General features: G+C 40.9%; 1 protein-coding gene across 2 annotated transcripts in view; it reads right to left on the bottom strand.

Annotated features, from left to right (window-relative positions):
• Positions 1-16,154, bottom strand: part of LOC134814278 (pleckstrin homology domain-containing family G member 5-like) — a 114,514-nt gene that overhangs the window by 35,237 nt on the left and 63,123 nt on the right. The window contains exons 1-3 of one of the 2 annotated variants that reach the window (XM_063822362.1): positions 8,922-11,167; positions 8,598-8,740; positions 8,185-8,427 (exon numbers count right to left, since the gene is read on the bottom strand). The exons of the other annotated variant lie outside the window; for it this stretch is intronic. Of the exons in view, the coding sequence (XP_063678432.1) occupies positions 8,185-8,427; positions 8,598-8,740; positions 8,922-11,151 (2,616 nt within the window). The 5' untranslated portion in view covers positions 11,152-11,167. Of the gene's footprint in view, positions 1-8,184; positions 8,428-8,597; positions 8,741-8,921; positions 11,168-16,154 lie in introns of those variants that run through there. 2 annotated transcript variants of the gene reach the window in all.

The raw sequence follows: 16,154 nt of genomic DNA, 5'->3' as shown, positions 1-16,154 counted from the left end.
GCATGTAGTGTAATGGTAGTGTAATTTCTGTATGTGTAATGTTCCGGTGTAGAGTCTGGAGTGTAGACAGACATGTATATTGTATAATGTGTGTGTACACTGTACAATAAGATGTACAGTATATCAAGTGGACCAAGGAGCGAAGCTAAACTAAAGCATGGTAAACAAGCTTTAGAAAACTTGGTGTTATCAGCCAAGTGAAGAAGAAGAACAATACAGAAATGCAGTTTGTCAAAACTACTCGGGTTAAAATTCTGTACTGTACTTTCCCGTCAGGTAAATGGACTACGAGACAAACAGTATTGTCGGTTGGAATTAATCTGATTATTCGGAAGCTTGAAAACAATATAGAAATTCGATTCAGCAACGCTTGAAACAAGGCTGATGACGATAAGGGGATCAGGACACGACAAAATAATTCCCCGGCAATTGGCGACGTCTCGGCCTAAGGTATCAATTAATCAGTCAAGACCATGTATAGCAGTATCATTTAAAACCAAAATTCTTAACCCTGCTAAAGACCAAAAGCCGATTAATCTCCTTAAAGCTGACAAGTTAGCTACTGATCTGGAAGATTGTGTGACTTCCCCACACTCGTGCAACGTGCAAATCACACCACATCACACCATCTCACAAGCTCCACAACTCTTTAAGGTAACTACTTGACCACTTAACATAATCTGAGCAACCACAAAGGGGAACTGGCCAGATCAAGGACACAGTCACCAGGTGTTACCGAGCAACAGTCGTCATGGCAACAAGGGGTGAATAAGCGGAGATAAGATGGAGTCGGAGAGAAACCCGCTCCGGTATGTCTTCACATAATGCACTAATGAAAGAAAGCAATAATGCGGTACGTACGTTGTTCTAGTAATATCCAATAGAGAGATGCCGTAGATGATAGGGATGGCAGACACAGTCAAGCCGTGTCTACACCACCCCTCCCTACTTCCTCCACCCTACTCCTCACCGCACCAGACAAGGAGGAGGCGGAGGAGGACACACATACTGGATATCGTTAACTAACTTGTTTACCGTACAGTTAATAGCTCACTAAGACTAAGAGGAAACAAGCACCAGTATGACGGGTTGAAAGCACAGAACTGTACATGAAACTTTATTAAAGTGAGAAGAGTTAGTGGAGAAGTGACAGGAATCTTGGAAACAAGGATAAGTGAGAGTGATTAATTTAATTGACTGATTAAAGCAGTCACCTTCATGTCAAGTGGACGGTAGGAACCTGCTGTCACAGGACTCTCTTCCATTCTCTGTAACGGTAGTTCTCAACGTTTGTAGCTACGGCCCGTTACTAGGTAGCTACAATCCGTTACTAGGTTCCCGTTACTAAGTAACTAAAAGTGTGTCACAAAGCTCTTCACTAAGTACCTCATTAGCGTTCCAATCTTGTCCGAGCTCACTGAGTCTCTAGTATTGGGTTAACTCGTATTTTATTCCTACGTGAGAGGTTCAGACAGGTTCGTGAAGCGGAACACAGAGTGTCAAATCAATTAGATGGGAGGTGAGAGGGTAGTTTGTAGTGTCACGTGACACGTGACAAATAGTCACGTGACATATGTGAAATAGTCACGTGACACGTGACAAATAGTCACGTGACATGTGTGAAATTACATCACGTGGTGATGTTACATCCGGTGGGTTACATTTACATTAATACCACTGCGTGTGTATTAACAGTAAATGACATTATGTTATACCGTTACATTATATCATAACTTTACACAACACCGCGTCTATTATATATATATACTATATATACTATATCTACAGCAGAAGTTGTTAACTAACAGAAAACTGAGGAACTAGTGAATGGTTACCAAGGGATGGCTAACATGACGACCTTGTCAACGGCAGACTTTAAATCTACTTGATTTAGCAGATCATTACCACGCTAAACAGAATATAATAATTATATATAATCAGTCAGTTGATTATAATATTACGTAATATTCGTGCTAAGCGATCATTAAATCAATTAGTACAATTAGTACACTAAGTGACGTGATGATCGGTAAATGTAAGAAGGGCCCGAATTTACGTAATTAATTATTCCCCTATAATATTCAGCTGATCTTAAAGTTTTAAAAGTTGTTACGATTATTCTGAACCAGATTATAGTTTCATATCCAAGAAATAGACGAACATGTAACATGAACCTGCAATTTCTTCACAAGAAAAGCCCGCGCATCTACAACCGTGTGATTTCAATAGTGGTTCCCGTGGCAACACTATGACAAGTTAACAGGTTACTAGGGGACATCACGTGACATTACACACGTGATCTAGTCTGACGTCAAGTATTGCTAGGATACCAATAAGAAGTCGTACACTTTCTCCGGGCTCAGGAATGTCCCATAAATGGTAATTTGCAATACTCCAGACGTCTCAGTGGTAGATTGTTGGTACAAGTGGCAGCTCAAAACCAGCTCTTACTACAGCTGCAGGGTTTTACAATTTGCAGCTTTATCCCTTGGAACCAGACTCGTTCAGGGTGAATCAGAGTTTTGTCATCTGTGAAAGTGACAGCTAAAAACTAGGGTTTTACAGGGAAGAAGTGACAGCTAAAAAACACCGAGAAGCAGAGTTTTGCAGCAACTCCTTGAACAGTGGGAAACACAAGGTATAAGATCTTAGAGCATGAAGGTTGTGACTCTAACGAGTCACCTTCAGATTATCACTAAGTAAAGAGCGAGAAAACGTGGTTAAACTGGCTAATAGCTTTCAGATATTAAACCTCTACGAAAATTAATTGAGGGCTAAATCAAGAGCGAGACGACGAATAACACTGATGAGGTTCTAAGTGGCTAATGAAATTGTGGCTGGTTAGGGAGTAAGTGGCTGATGTGGGTGGGTTTGCTAATCAGGTGGTATTTAAGTGAATAATCATTAATCAACCGGATCGTGGTAGTAATTAAACATAGGAGCAGCAACAAGTATAACCTTCACAGTTGAGCGCACTGAACCTTAAGAGAGAGACATGTGTCAAGGAGCTATAAATATTCACGTGTACTAGAGAGTTACTATTAAAGAGTATTACTATTAGTGAGTGAAGGTGTATCTATTAAAGGGGGTTTAACAATCCGACAATGGGGTTTAACAGTATGTGACAGGGATCAGAGGACGTGTTAATAGTATTCTTATCAGTGTTGATATACTGTTCAGTGTTTTAAACTTGTGTCACGTGTCATTGGGGAGATAGCACGTGTCATTGGGGAGCTAGCACGTGTCATTGGGGAGCTAGCACGTGTGAGTTGGCTATTTGGGAGTCTGTGGGAGCTGGCTCGTGCGTGAACTGTCAGCGTAGAATCACTGGAGTTGAATGTTGATCACATCATATGATGTGTTGTAGAGAGATAGTTCATTCCCTCATAATGAACAGTTGATGTAGGGAGGTTGTTACCTTATACTCTTATAATATAAGACTCGTGTTCTAACACCAAAACCAAAACTAGAGCTGACCTTTAAAGTTTATGCGATATAGGGCAAGAGTTGACTGTGCAATATATTTTCTATCCAATTCCATTCCATTTGTATAAGATGTGAAATAGACGGCGAGAATCACGTTTTGTTAGGTATGCAAGGTAGCCTAAAAGTTGAAGTTTTAGAACACGAGGAATTTGAATTTAAGCCATATAATTAGGACTTCAGAATCATTTAATCACGAACGACGAAATGATTTTTAAATCTAGTTGAGATAAATTCTTGCTGCATAAATAAATACTGTAATCTTACACATTAATAACTACTCAGTGCGCAGTAATGACAGTAAATGTGCTTCAACTAGAGAAAAAAAATAAACTGATGATCGTTACTACACAACTAAATTCAATACATATCAATGCTCATATCTACAACTTGCACTAGCCTGTAATACTAACTACCAGTGTGATTCGCTGATACTAACTGCGAAGGGTGTAGTTGTTATAATAAGGATATTTGAGCACTTCGTTCCACAGAAATATACATCATCAGAGGGTTAATATCAAGGTTCCGACCTACGTCATAAGTGGACAACTAATAATAAACCAATAAATTAGATACCAACTGATATATTGGATACCAACCTATGAGTAGGGTATCTCAACATTGCAGTTTACAACCAATATCTGTACCATCTGTAAACCAATAATCACAAACAATACCAACCCATAACTACAAACATAGTGCCAATAACAACTACCAGAACCCAATAGCAAGTAACAGCTGCTAATATACAACCACTATACCACCCCTGCTGTTTGGCGAGGAGAGAGACGCTAATATCCGCTATTATCCGCACGTGTACACTGAATACACTAGTTATTAAATTACCACGTGCTAACAACTACACTAATTTAACTAATTTAACTAATTTAACTAAGTTTTAACTAATTTAACTAAGTTTTAATGGGTTCTAATGCTTTCTATACCATAACCTCGGGACACAACACCTCACATCAAGTACTACTACTACTAGTGCACTAATACAATACCATTAACTACACTGTTATGGACCATAACTACTTTGTTCTAGACCATTACGCATCAAATCACTACAGCTCTAAACTTGAAAAGGAAGAGGAGAATTGACGAACTGAAAAGCTATAGTGTTACAAATTACGGGTTTACACGCGTTTGCAGCTTTATTCAGTGTTATATATACACACTTAATGATTACAATCATTACAGTGTTTTCTTTGCTCAAACTTCGAGTTACGTTCGAGTCAAGTAGTCACGTTTCAGTCAATGCGGTGTGACAATCGATAAGAACATCCATGATGCATAACGGTCAACTTGCAATTCACAGAGCACGGAATATTGAAACGTGCAAATCACAGAACACGCACCCCCACTTCCCATTTCCCAACAATTTTCCCGCCATTAACAGGCTCCACTCGTTCCTCCCCGAGGATGATGTAATGCTGACTAATAATAAACAGTTTAGTAGAATGTTCTAGAATAGCTTCAGTAAATAGTTGTGAGCTGGTTAAGCAGTTAGTGATGCTGGTGGTGGGAAGGGTTACGTAGTGCAGACATTACCAGCGACTGATAATATAATGATAATAAACTAAGTAATAAGTGTTCGGGTTTAGTGAAATGTTCTAGTAGAATGTTCTAGAAGGAAGTTCAGTAAAGAGTAGGGAGATAGTCAAGCAGTTAGGAATAATATGACGGTGGTGTGGGTAGTGAGTAGTGAGAGATTGCGTAGTGCAGACACTGACTAACGAGTAGTAGGCTAAGTGCCCAGTAGGTGATGTATGACGTCTGTGAGTGTGCGGCTTGTTGAGGATGTGAGGTGAGGTGAACAAGGGATTGAGGGCGGGAATTACGTCCATTCTGTAAACATGCACGTGCACACTGCAGAGAGGATTAGAGATTGTTCTAGAAATAGAGCACGTGCAGATGCGCGTTAGATAAGCAGGAAGCAACAGAATGTTGGAGCATGTGCACGACCTGCAAACAGTGTTACACCCTAAATAAACGCAAGGTTGAGGGAATCGGCCTAAAACTGAGAACAATTACAAGACTTCTCATCCTGCTATTCAGAGTATTGTTATAGAGTCTGCAATTTGAAGCCTTTTTTAGGCTTATCAGTAGTTTTAAACTCTGGCCCATCAACACTCCTTTGGTAAGGTAAGGTTAAGGCTGCATCGTTAATCACTTAAATACTGGGTTAATTAAAGGCGTTGAAATATTGCTAATCGAATCTATAACTGGAGACGGGTGCAAATATAAGTCTGCGAAAACCCATGATCATGGCATTTTCAAAAACGGATGTGACTTTAGAACTAGCATCTCCCGACTCCCATCATCAAGAGTAGAAACAAATAAAAAGCACGTAGTTAGGAACTGTTGAAACGAGCGATTACAAACAGGACAAGTGTCAAGCTAATGTTATAATGACAGCGTAAAAATATGGAAACTTTGTAATTTTGTCATCCACAAGAAACATCCGCAAATTTATTGTTATTAATGTTGGCTATTTTATTCAAGCAGCATTTAAACATATCGAAACTTAGTCATTTATACTGCCGAAAAGACACAACCGCAGCGTTATTGAAATGCCGACTATTATTTTCATTTTTCAAGCAGAAAAATCCTGACAGGCATTTATCATCCAAGCAATTTATCAAAAGACCTAACAGTATCATTCATGCACTACATGTTTTTAACATCAAGAAGGACCAGAAAAACAGAGCAATCACTGTAACGAAACAATGAAGAAAACTGTAACGAGACAATGAAGAAAACTATAACGAGACACACCAACTCAATCAGTCAACAAATTCAACAAGAAACTAATCCGCACCACACTCAGCGCAAACAAGCAGTTGATGAGCAAGCTAAGTTTTTCTAAGTGTAGACTTGATAACCTAGCCAGTGCTTGTTAGCCACTGTGAGTACGGAGCCGGTCTCAAGTTATATTGTCTGTGTTGCAGTGTCAGGTCTATTGGTAACACGCAGCTTCATGGCTTGTTTCTGTGAGAGTTTGTGGCAATTCTGCAGAGGAAATTGAGGTATTTGTGTAAAGTTTCCTGACAAAGGCCTGGAATTTTACGCTGAAGTCCGTAGAAGTTCTCTCACGTATGAAAAACAGTGAAGTGATTTAATTAGCACTGAAAACTATGGCTACATCTATAGAAAACATGCAATGACAACTAATTGTACTGAAGATTAAACATTTAAACTATGCGGAGCCAGCTTAATTGTGATCGCGGGTAATATTAGAATTTTAGCAATATAAATCAGTATTTCAACCGACACAAGATGAAAGTAAAAGAAAGGATTCAGAAGCTGTTCAATAATTAATTCAGTCATGATTTTGGGTAGACAATTCGCAATACAAACCACCAATCAAAACAAGTTCCCTCGACCAAACAGGGTAGAATGTGAATAAAGACAGTAGGATAACCAAGTTTACTACACGAACATTGTCCGACTTAACATACACCACTCAACCGTGCAGAGAGGTAAACCAATTGCTACATAACACACAGCTCAGACAGCTGCGATACGGCCTACAATTGCTGGAACGCTAAACTACTAATTCAGTTGTAATACGGAGTATTTATAAGTGGATCTGTACGGGCCGTTACGCAATCAACAAGCTGTATCCGCGTACATAGCGGACCCAAACTAGCACCCAATACCGAGGTCCACGGGCAATTATACTATGTTCTCTGAATTAGATACACGGCCCGGTAATGGTATATTGCAGGAGTGGGGTGGAGTATAATGGTTTAAGAGGTAGGAGTGGTTCCGCGGAGAGGGCGGAAATGGGGCACTTACAATATTGTGGATTAGTAACTCATTTAAAGTCTGGTTGGGATTTGTACATGAACGATCTCTATTTGTTGCCATTTAGTCAGTCGGATTAGTCTTACAGATATTATGTGGTCATATCTCAGATATGTCTGCAATATTTCAAACCTTTCGTCATCCACACAGCGTGATATAATTCCCAGTTCTCCATAGTGAGATATTGCGGATAACACCCTGATCCTTTGAGAAATCTCATGACCGTCTCGCTCGAGGATAAGCACCAAAAAAGGAATAATTCTTCGCATTTTTTAGTGTACGAGCGTCCGCGGATCGGGAACCTCGACTTCCACGTGACGGGAGTTAGTCGGGTGCTACGATCAGTTGTTTGCTTTTCTCGCGCCGCTTCTGCACTTCCGCAGCCGAGCAGTGAGATAAGTGATGCCTATGTAATGCTAAGTTACAGTCGAAAAGCGCGGAGATCATTTATTTTTCACTTAGCCTCACGCTTCACATCCTTCTTTTGAGAATGCATGACCTTTCTTATAGTATATTGAACTTTTATAGCGCATTATTTTAAAATATTAACGAGTCAACGAATGCCGCAAAATTAATTGAATACAATTGAATAATAATTTTCTCGGGTCTTGTTCCGTTTAGACGAATAATTGCCAGAGGAAGCTGTTCAAGTCGTTCAGAGACGCTCTTACTTTTAACAGATCATTTACGAACTTTGTCCATCCTAGACCGCGAACTGTCAGCCGAACTTTCCGTATGATCACAAGTTCAACTTCTATCGGGCTATTAGCACTGTTGGCTGTTCAAATCATGACGACTAACATTTCTTGTTAAATTATAATATAGATGGCAATCTAAAATTTGAAAATAAACCAATAAACTGCGGATAATTAATAGAACAAAGCCTACCTCAGGACTGTCGAAGTTGATGTAGACTGAGGAAGTAGACCCGAAATAGTCCCTCCCCTTCCTCATCAGAACCCTCGGCCGACTGCTCGGGGTCAACATGGAACTGACCCTCTTAACAAAGGTTCTGATGTATTTAGGGGAGCCTATCTTTTCCAAATCAGGACTGGTCTGTACTGGACACGAGTTGTATTTCTCTTCCATTTCACGGCGCTTCAGATACTTCTCCTTGTGGTGTTTAAACACCTGGGGTAGAAAACGTTCCAGAATGGAAATGCAACAGCTACAGTTCATGCAACAACTAGACTATTGAAGCCAAAGATGGTTACCCTTGAAGCTGGTGTCTCTAGTCTTCTAGTGAACAGATGAAATGTACATTCTGAATAGAAAATATCTGAAATGTTATTTCCACTGACCTGTGTCTCGCTGAATCTCCTGGTAACGTCATTCCGGGTCTTGTTCCTCAGAATGAACCTCCGTTTGGGGGTGTTGTAGACTCCAGCTAACTGGTGACTAACATCCAGACACTCCAGCATGTTGTCGTTTGTTATCATGATCTCTGTGTTGGAGGGAGGGGTGAGTGAGGGAACTGCAGAGCTCGGTAAAATAGTAAATACTGGTCGTTAACAAAGTATAAATATTGATCACAGTAGTCATTAAAATTATAGTCATTAAAATGAAATTACAGTCATTAATATGAAGAAAATTATTTAAATAACTAAAGAAGTATAATGACTGACCTGGAGTTGTAGGATTTAGGAACTCCCGATCACTTATAGAGCCAGGAGAACACGGAGTGATCGCCTCTACAATATACATATCATCACCATCAAACGAATCAAGGGAGTCAGAGTGAAGTTCTGAAGACTTCTGGGTCAAGTACTTCTTATCAAGAGATGAAGATCTGATGAGAAGACTTTTTCTCTTACTAGGCCTTATTGAACGTTGGTTACGAGTGAAGTATATCGGATCATCAGGGAAGTTGCTTGGTAAGGTAACCGAGCCGGGATCACAATTCTCTTCAAGATAAGCATCGTCAGGGAACAGACCTAATGGTAACTGAGGGTATGACAGCATACCGAGAGGATCAGCCGTTTCGCTCATCAGGGGCGACAAAACGTCCTCTGATCTGGATATCCCTGGATCGAGAAAGTTTTCGTCAATGTTTCTGGGAGCAGGGTCAGGAGTATCAGAAAGTTTAATCTCAACGTCTTTTTGCTCAGTAGAAAGGGCCTTTTCTTGGAAAGAGGTGGACATGTTCTGATCAACAGTGTTGTTTTTCTGCTCGACAGTTACTATTACATCGTCTTGCTCTACTGTATTCAGCTCCTTTTCTATGTCTTCACTTGAAGATGAAGCCTCCAGATTCAGATCAGAGCTGTCATAGTACAACTCCTTCTCCGGGGTCTTCGGCTCCTGGAAATTGTCATCAGGAGAGTTGTAGATCTTATCAGAGTTAGTTTTCTTATCCCAGTCATGATGAGAGGATAGTTGCTGGATTGGTATACCCATGGGCATCAGAGGGACACTGTTCTGAGGGGTAGTCACCTCCGGATCAGGACAACCATATTCGTCCATGGTGATGTTGAGAGCAGGAGACCTGTTGGGATCAGAGAGGTCGTTCAGGGCACCAGCAGTGGAAATCTGGTTAGCTAGGTCCATGCGGATAACATCCTCTATATCCTGCCTGACTGGAGTCATTTCTCTGCGTCCACCACAATCTGCTACTTCGTCGTAATCATCATCAACATCTGTGTCATCATCATCATCAATGTCAGTAGAAAAGAGGTCGCTTGAGGAGATGGTTGATGAACAATTCTCTCTATTCAGCTTCAAATCATCGGAAGTTAACAACATGATCTCACTATCCGATCTCTCATCACAGGACATGGCTAAGAACTCAGAGCTACCTCCAGACATTACAGACGCGTCAGTGTCAGTCAGGTAGAAGCCCTGTCTGTTACACTCGTTCTGTGCCAATTTATTCTGAAGACTCTGGTTAAGAAGCAGCTCGGTTGGGCTAATCACAACAGTGGGCATGGAGCTTCTTCTAGGTGAGAGATCCAGCGCAGTTTTCTTAACTTTAAGGCACTCTTTAGAGTTAGACTGAGATTTACTCATGCTTTTCTTCCTTTTCTCTGAGTATTTGACAGCGTGATTCTCCTTGGAAAGGTCCAGATCGTTAGGTCGACTCCGGGTTGAAGTAGGTCGTTTCATCGTACGTTTAGTCTGAGTGTTATTTCTTTCAGGTGCTTTACTTGGCTGTCTCATTTTCGACAGATTCCTGTTTGTTGAAGTCTTTCTAGATTTAACACTCTCGTTGGAGATATTGGACTCGCTGGAGATACTGCGTTCCATTTCTAGGGAGGGATGTTTGCAAACTTTAGTCTTACTTGGAGGAGGAGGAGCCACAGCAAGAGACTTTGAAGTAGACTGTCTAGCTGTAACTGATCTTTTTATCCCGGCTCCAGAACGGGGCGGCGCAACGGGTCCATCACTTTGCCCTGGAGAACCAGATGTACTTCTTGTAGACAGTCGTTTGGTTTTATTTTTACTCCTCTCTGAGGCTGGAGCTACCCTCCGGGGTGGTTTGGGAGTTGGAGCAGCTTTAGCCTCTGAAGATGCTCGGGAAGAAGACGGTGCTTTTGTTGAAGTGGGTTTTGACGAAGTGGGTTTGGTCGAAGTGGGTTTGGCCGAGGCAGGTTTGGCCGAGGCAGGTTTGGCCGAGGCTGGAGTTTTCAGGCCACTACTCCGGCGGCTGGGTCTGGGACTGGGACTGCTGTTGACGGAAATTCCATTAGCGACATTTTGAAGCGCTGATGGTTTGGTTTGTTTAGGAATAGTTTTAGTTTTTGAAGATGGTGGCTGGAGTTTTGAGGGTTGGCGGAGTTTTGAAACTCCTGGTTTTGTTTTACCGTTGGTTGGTTTGCTATGTGTTGAGTCGCTCAGTTGTCGTTCTCCGGAGGACATTATTATACATTCTGAGCTGAAAGAGTGACAGAGCGTTTAGTGATAGTTGCACAAGATAACAGAAAGCTGCGTTTTACGTATGCCGTACAGAAAGAGATATCAATACAAGCTTGACAAAGAACACTGATACGCAAGAAATATGTATCTGTTATATTGCTACTCTAAGACAAAATCTGCATCACAGTTCAGGACATTAAAAAGATAATGTCGAACACACAATACAATACAGATCAATAAAATAGTCGAACTGAAACGTCCAGATTACTTCTGGAGCCACTCTTAATCTTATATTCTAATGACCACTGAAGCTCCACTAAGAATAAGATTATCCAAGCAATCCCCACAGTCGAATAAGGACGGCCCGAATTCCCAGACCCTTGATAGGTCAATCTATGAAGCAGACTGCAGGGTCAGAGTCGAACCAGGAATACAGTTGGATAGTGGGCAGGGCTGGACGGTAACTCGTTACTTTAACAAGACACCGCCAGTATGGAAAGGGAGGCTACATGCCAGGAGCAAGGGGAGGTTTACAGGCCGGATATTAGGGGTAATCTGTTTGAAGGTCTAATAGGTTCTAGATCAAAGATATGTTATGAGCTGCAACTAACTTGTCTACTAATTCTTAGTTGGATACTGTGATTAACTAATTTCTTTATGGAACTAACTGAGCGTTTGTTTCCGGGATATTAAGCAGCTGGAACAGCGATAGACGGAGAAGGCAAATAAACCAACAAAAAAACGGAGAAAAAAATAGCACGAACCATAAAAGTGGAATTCCTAACAAACAGCTAAAAAGTCGGTCAAACTGTAAAAGTTACTGAAAGAACGTATGTTTTCAACACATTGCCGCCGATATACTACATCATCTGACACCACGTTACAACATATATTAAATGCGAGAGAATGTTGGTGGAGTTGCCGGAACACTGGAGTAGTTAAGCTGAGTAACACTAACATCCCCGACAGGCTGTATATGTAGTGTAATTAACTACACTCGACTGTTAGGCAGTGTTAAACAACACTCACTACAGCACGACTGGGAATCCTTTCAGCAGTCTGTCAAACTGTGGGGGATACTGTTTAACTACACGTCAAGTAGTGCCTAGTTAGCGGACACATAGGTAGAGAGAGAGAGAGAGAGGGGGAGCAAGTCATAGGTTGTATCTAGCTGGTGTAATAATGACGCGCCCTATTTATTCTAATAGATACATTAAATGAAATCGAATCTGGATCTAGATCAACAGCACCGGAATGAGCCCCGGAGAATATGACAGAATAATAAAATACACCATCTGCTGAGAAAGACAAATAGAAGTGCGCCACACACAGCATATGTCACGGAGAAACCCTAGAACAGTCAGACAAGGTTGAAGTAGAAAAACCTCCCTGATCTCATGGTAGCAGGTACTCAAGTACGGGACAGAAACACAACGTGCCAAACTGTCACAGAAACAAAGTGCTAAACTGTCACAGGGTAACTGTACATGATTTCTGTCACGGTGACACTTGACAGGGTTTATAAGGGTAACAGTGACAGGCTATATAAGGGTAACAGTGACAGGCTATATAATAAATAATATAAAGGTAACGACAGCCCCGTACGCGTAGCAGTTCCAGGGTACCAAAACTGTGACAGGTCAGAGTAACAACACACTGTGTGATAGGGTACAAAACATCAAAACAGGGTACAAGATCGTGTACAGCAGATAGGTACTAGTTACTAGAGTACACACACCACTGCGTGTACAGGGGATTGTTACTCGGGTATAACGGGAGTAAGTAATCACACAGCTGTATAATAGTAGTGGGGAGGCTTTGTTTGAAGGGGGCATTAGCATTATACACGGAGGGGTGTATGTGTTGTATCCTAGTGTATATGTTAGTCACAGAGGGGTCTTTCCGGGTAAAAAGTGACGGAGAAGTTGATTCTAAACGGAGAAAAGGATCTGACAGCCAACAATGAAAGGATAATCAAAATTAATGAACAAATGTTTACTATCGATATGTACAAACTATTTAAGTAATAGAGGCATTCCATTTGTAAAAACAGTCGATTGGGATAAAGTTATATAATGCAAATTATGTTATAAACTATTAAGCCTTTGCCACGGCCGAATATGCAAGGATGTTCGACAATAAAAACCAGGTTGTTCAGCAAGAAACCACTGATTATACACTAGCGAGGCAAGCAGTAACAGTCTAGTCGGAGGAGACATCTAGTGACATTTTCTGATAACTATCAGTAAACAGCAAGATTGGATGGACCGGAGCGGATAACGTTGCTCTCCCAGTCCGGCCAACAAGGATGTACACAAGCAAATATGATTGAGTCTAGCTTCGTGCAAGTAATACTGGAATCAGTGCCAGCAATACAGGACTCAGTGCCAGCAGTAAACTCAGTTATACCAAGATTATAATGATCAAAGGTTAAGCAAACTATCGGTTATAACAACTTAACAGCAACTTTGGGGGCGACCTTCAATCGTAAATATTTTTGCCCTAAATGGTCATATTACTACAATATGGTCGTATTCATCAAAGAAATAAAACTGCTTCTCAAGAAGCGTTTCTAGCGATGTAAGATGAGTAAATCTAGTGAATTTACCTAGTGGATGTAATTAAAACGAGCACTACCCGAGTGCAAATGAGATGCAGCTGCGTGAGGAGCAGAGTGGAACCTCCATTTAGGCCGGCTCAGAGACTGGTTAGGCAGCAGAGGTGCAGAAGAGGTGGATTAAAGGTGTAGTCAAGGTTTAGTGAGTGTAAGACATGCTTCTTGTAATAAAAACGAGCACTACCAGAATTGAAATGTACAAAGAGCATGGTGGAACCTAGCCAGTCAACCTTGAATCACTCCGCATAACTTGGCGCACACTCCGCATAACCTGGCGCTCACACCGCATAACCCTGGCTCACGGAGAAAGCGTTTAATTGGTTAGAACGGTGGTACAGTAAATAGGGTTGCACTGTAAATAATGGTTTACATTTGACTATTTAAGAGTGGTAAAGGTGTAGTAAAGGTGTAATACTAGTAAAGGTGTAGTGAAGGTGTAGTAAAGGTGTAGTGAAGGTGTAGTGAAGGTGTAGTAAAGGTGTAATACTAGTAAAGGTGTAGTAAAGGTGTAGTAAAGGTGTATTACTAGTAAAGGTGTAATACTAGTAAAGGTGTAGTAAAGGTGTAGTAAAGGTGTAATACTAGTAAAGGTGTAGTGAAGGTGTAGTAAAGGTGTAGTGAAGGTGTAGTGAAGGTGTAGTAAAGGTGTAATACTAGTAAAGGTGTAGTAAAGGTGTAGTAAAGGTGTATTACTAGTAAAGGTGTAATACTAGTAAAGGTGTAGTAAAGGTGTAGTAAAGGTGTAATACTAGTAAAGGTGTAGTGAAGGTGTAATACTAGTAAAGGTGTAGTAAAGGTGTAGTAAAGGTGTATTACTAGTAAAGGTGTAATACTAGTAAAGGTGTAATACTAGTAAAGGTGTAGTAAAGGTGTAATACTAGTAAAGGTGTAGTAAAGGTGTAATACTAGTAAAGGTGTAGTAAAGGTGTAATACTAGTAAAGGTGTAGTAAAGGTGTAATACTAGTAAAGGTGTAGTAAAGGTGTAATACTAGTAAAGGTGTAGTAAAGGTGTAATACTAGTAAAGGTGTAGTAAAGGTGTAATACTAGTAAAGGTGTAGTAAAGGTGTAATACTAGTAAAGGTGTAATACTAGTAAAGGTGTAGTGAAGGTGTAATACTAGTAAAGGTGTAGTAAAGGTGTAGTAAAGGTGTAGTAAAGGTGTAGTAAAGGTGTAGTCGACCTATCTACTGCATCTTGTCAATCAATCAATGAAAAACAGAGGATCTTCATTCTACAATACGTCGACCTCTATCTACTACAAGACGCTCTACAAGTCACGAGAACATGTAGCAGTTGTAGCTGTATTTGACGTGACTTGCCACACTTGTTGAGACACACTATATTTGCGTGTATCAAGTTATTGACACCTAATTTAAGCAGAGTAAAGTCATCCTGTAAACTCAAGTCAGAACTCCAAATACCTGGTTGTAAAAAGCTGCTACAGAAGCGGTGAAGAGAGCCAGAAATGATGAATACCAACAACCAATTCCTATTATGGCTCTTGTGACAGCGCGGCACAATTCCTTTATAATTGGCAGATATCGGAGGAGTATAGAAATCAAGCCCAAACTGTCAAAACCCAAAAAAAACCTCATGCAACTTTGTATGTTACAATCAACCACCAATCGGAGAGGGAAGGGCTGCCCTGACTAATCAGTAATCACTGCCATCACGTGTGTCTGAGTAGGGGTTGAATGTCCTTATTCGGAACCACACGAAGTTATATTTAAAAGAGCCCTTTGAAAAGAGCACACGTACACATCAACCACTAAGCTTTATAATACCTTCCGGGAATTATATCCACTAAAACTCGGGGACACCGAGGGCTGATAATTTGCTCATTTTTCCCGCAAGAGAAGCGAGGGTATTATCAGCCCAGACTCAGACTGGCTGGCGGCAAGTTTCAAAACAAATAACACTGGCGTTCTATATATTAGACACTATATTGTATGATGCGCACGTATCGGATTACACCCCTTCTGCAATCGGAACCGGAACGTATTATAAAATATAATACCTCCGCAACTTCGTGCCCGCAAATTCCCTCCAGCAAGCTGTCGGGAATTATAGCGCGCAGCACTCAGTGGCGGAGGTATTAACTATTTATTAGAGGGATGCCGAAATCGCTTAACTGAAGTACTGTGCAAAAGTAACATTCCTCCAGGGCAGAGAATCTGAACAAAGCTGTGGAAGGATCATGAACGAGCAACATTCCATCCAATTACAGAATCAGTGCAATCAAGTTTTCCAAAATTACAAGAAGTCGACGGATCAAGGCACCCGAATAATAATGGGCATAAGGCTTTGACTTTGACACGATGACCATATCTTTCTTGACACTTAAATGTGAGCGGGTACCAATCCTTTGAAGCAAGCCAAACAGAGAA

Source organism: Bolinopsis microptera, chromosome 4 (assembly GCF_026151205.1).
Source record: "Bolinopsis microptera isolate Bmic1 chromosome 4, MBARI_Bmic_1.0, whole genome shotgun sequence".
Classification (NCBI taxonomy): domain Eukaryota; kingdom Metazoa; phylum Ctenophora; class Tentaculata; order Lobata; family Bolinopsidae; genus Bolinopsis; species Bolinopsis microptera.
This window is presented reverse-complemented; position numbering and strand designations above follow the sequence as displayed.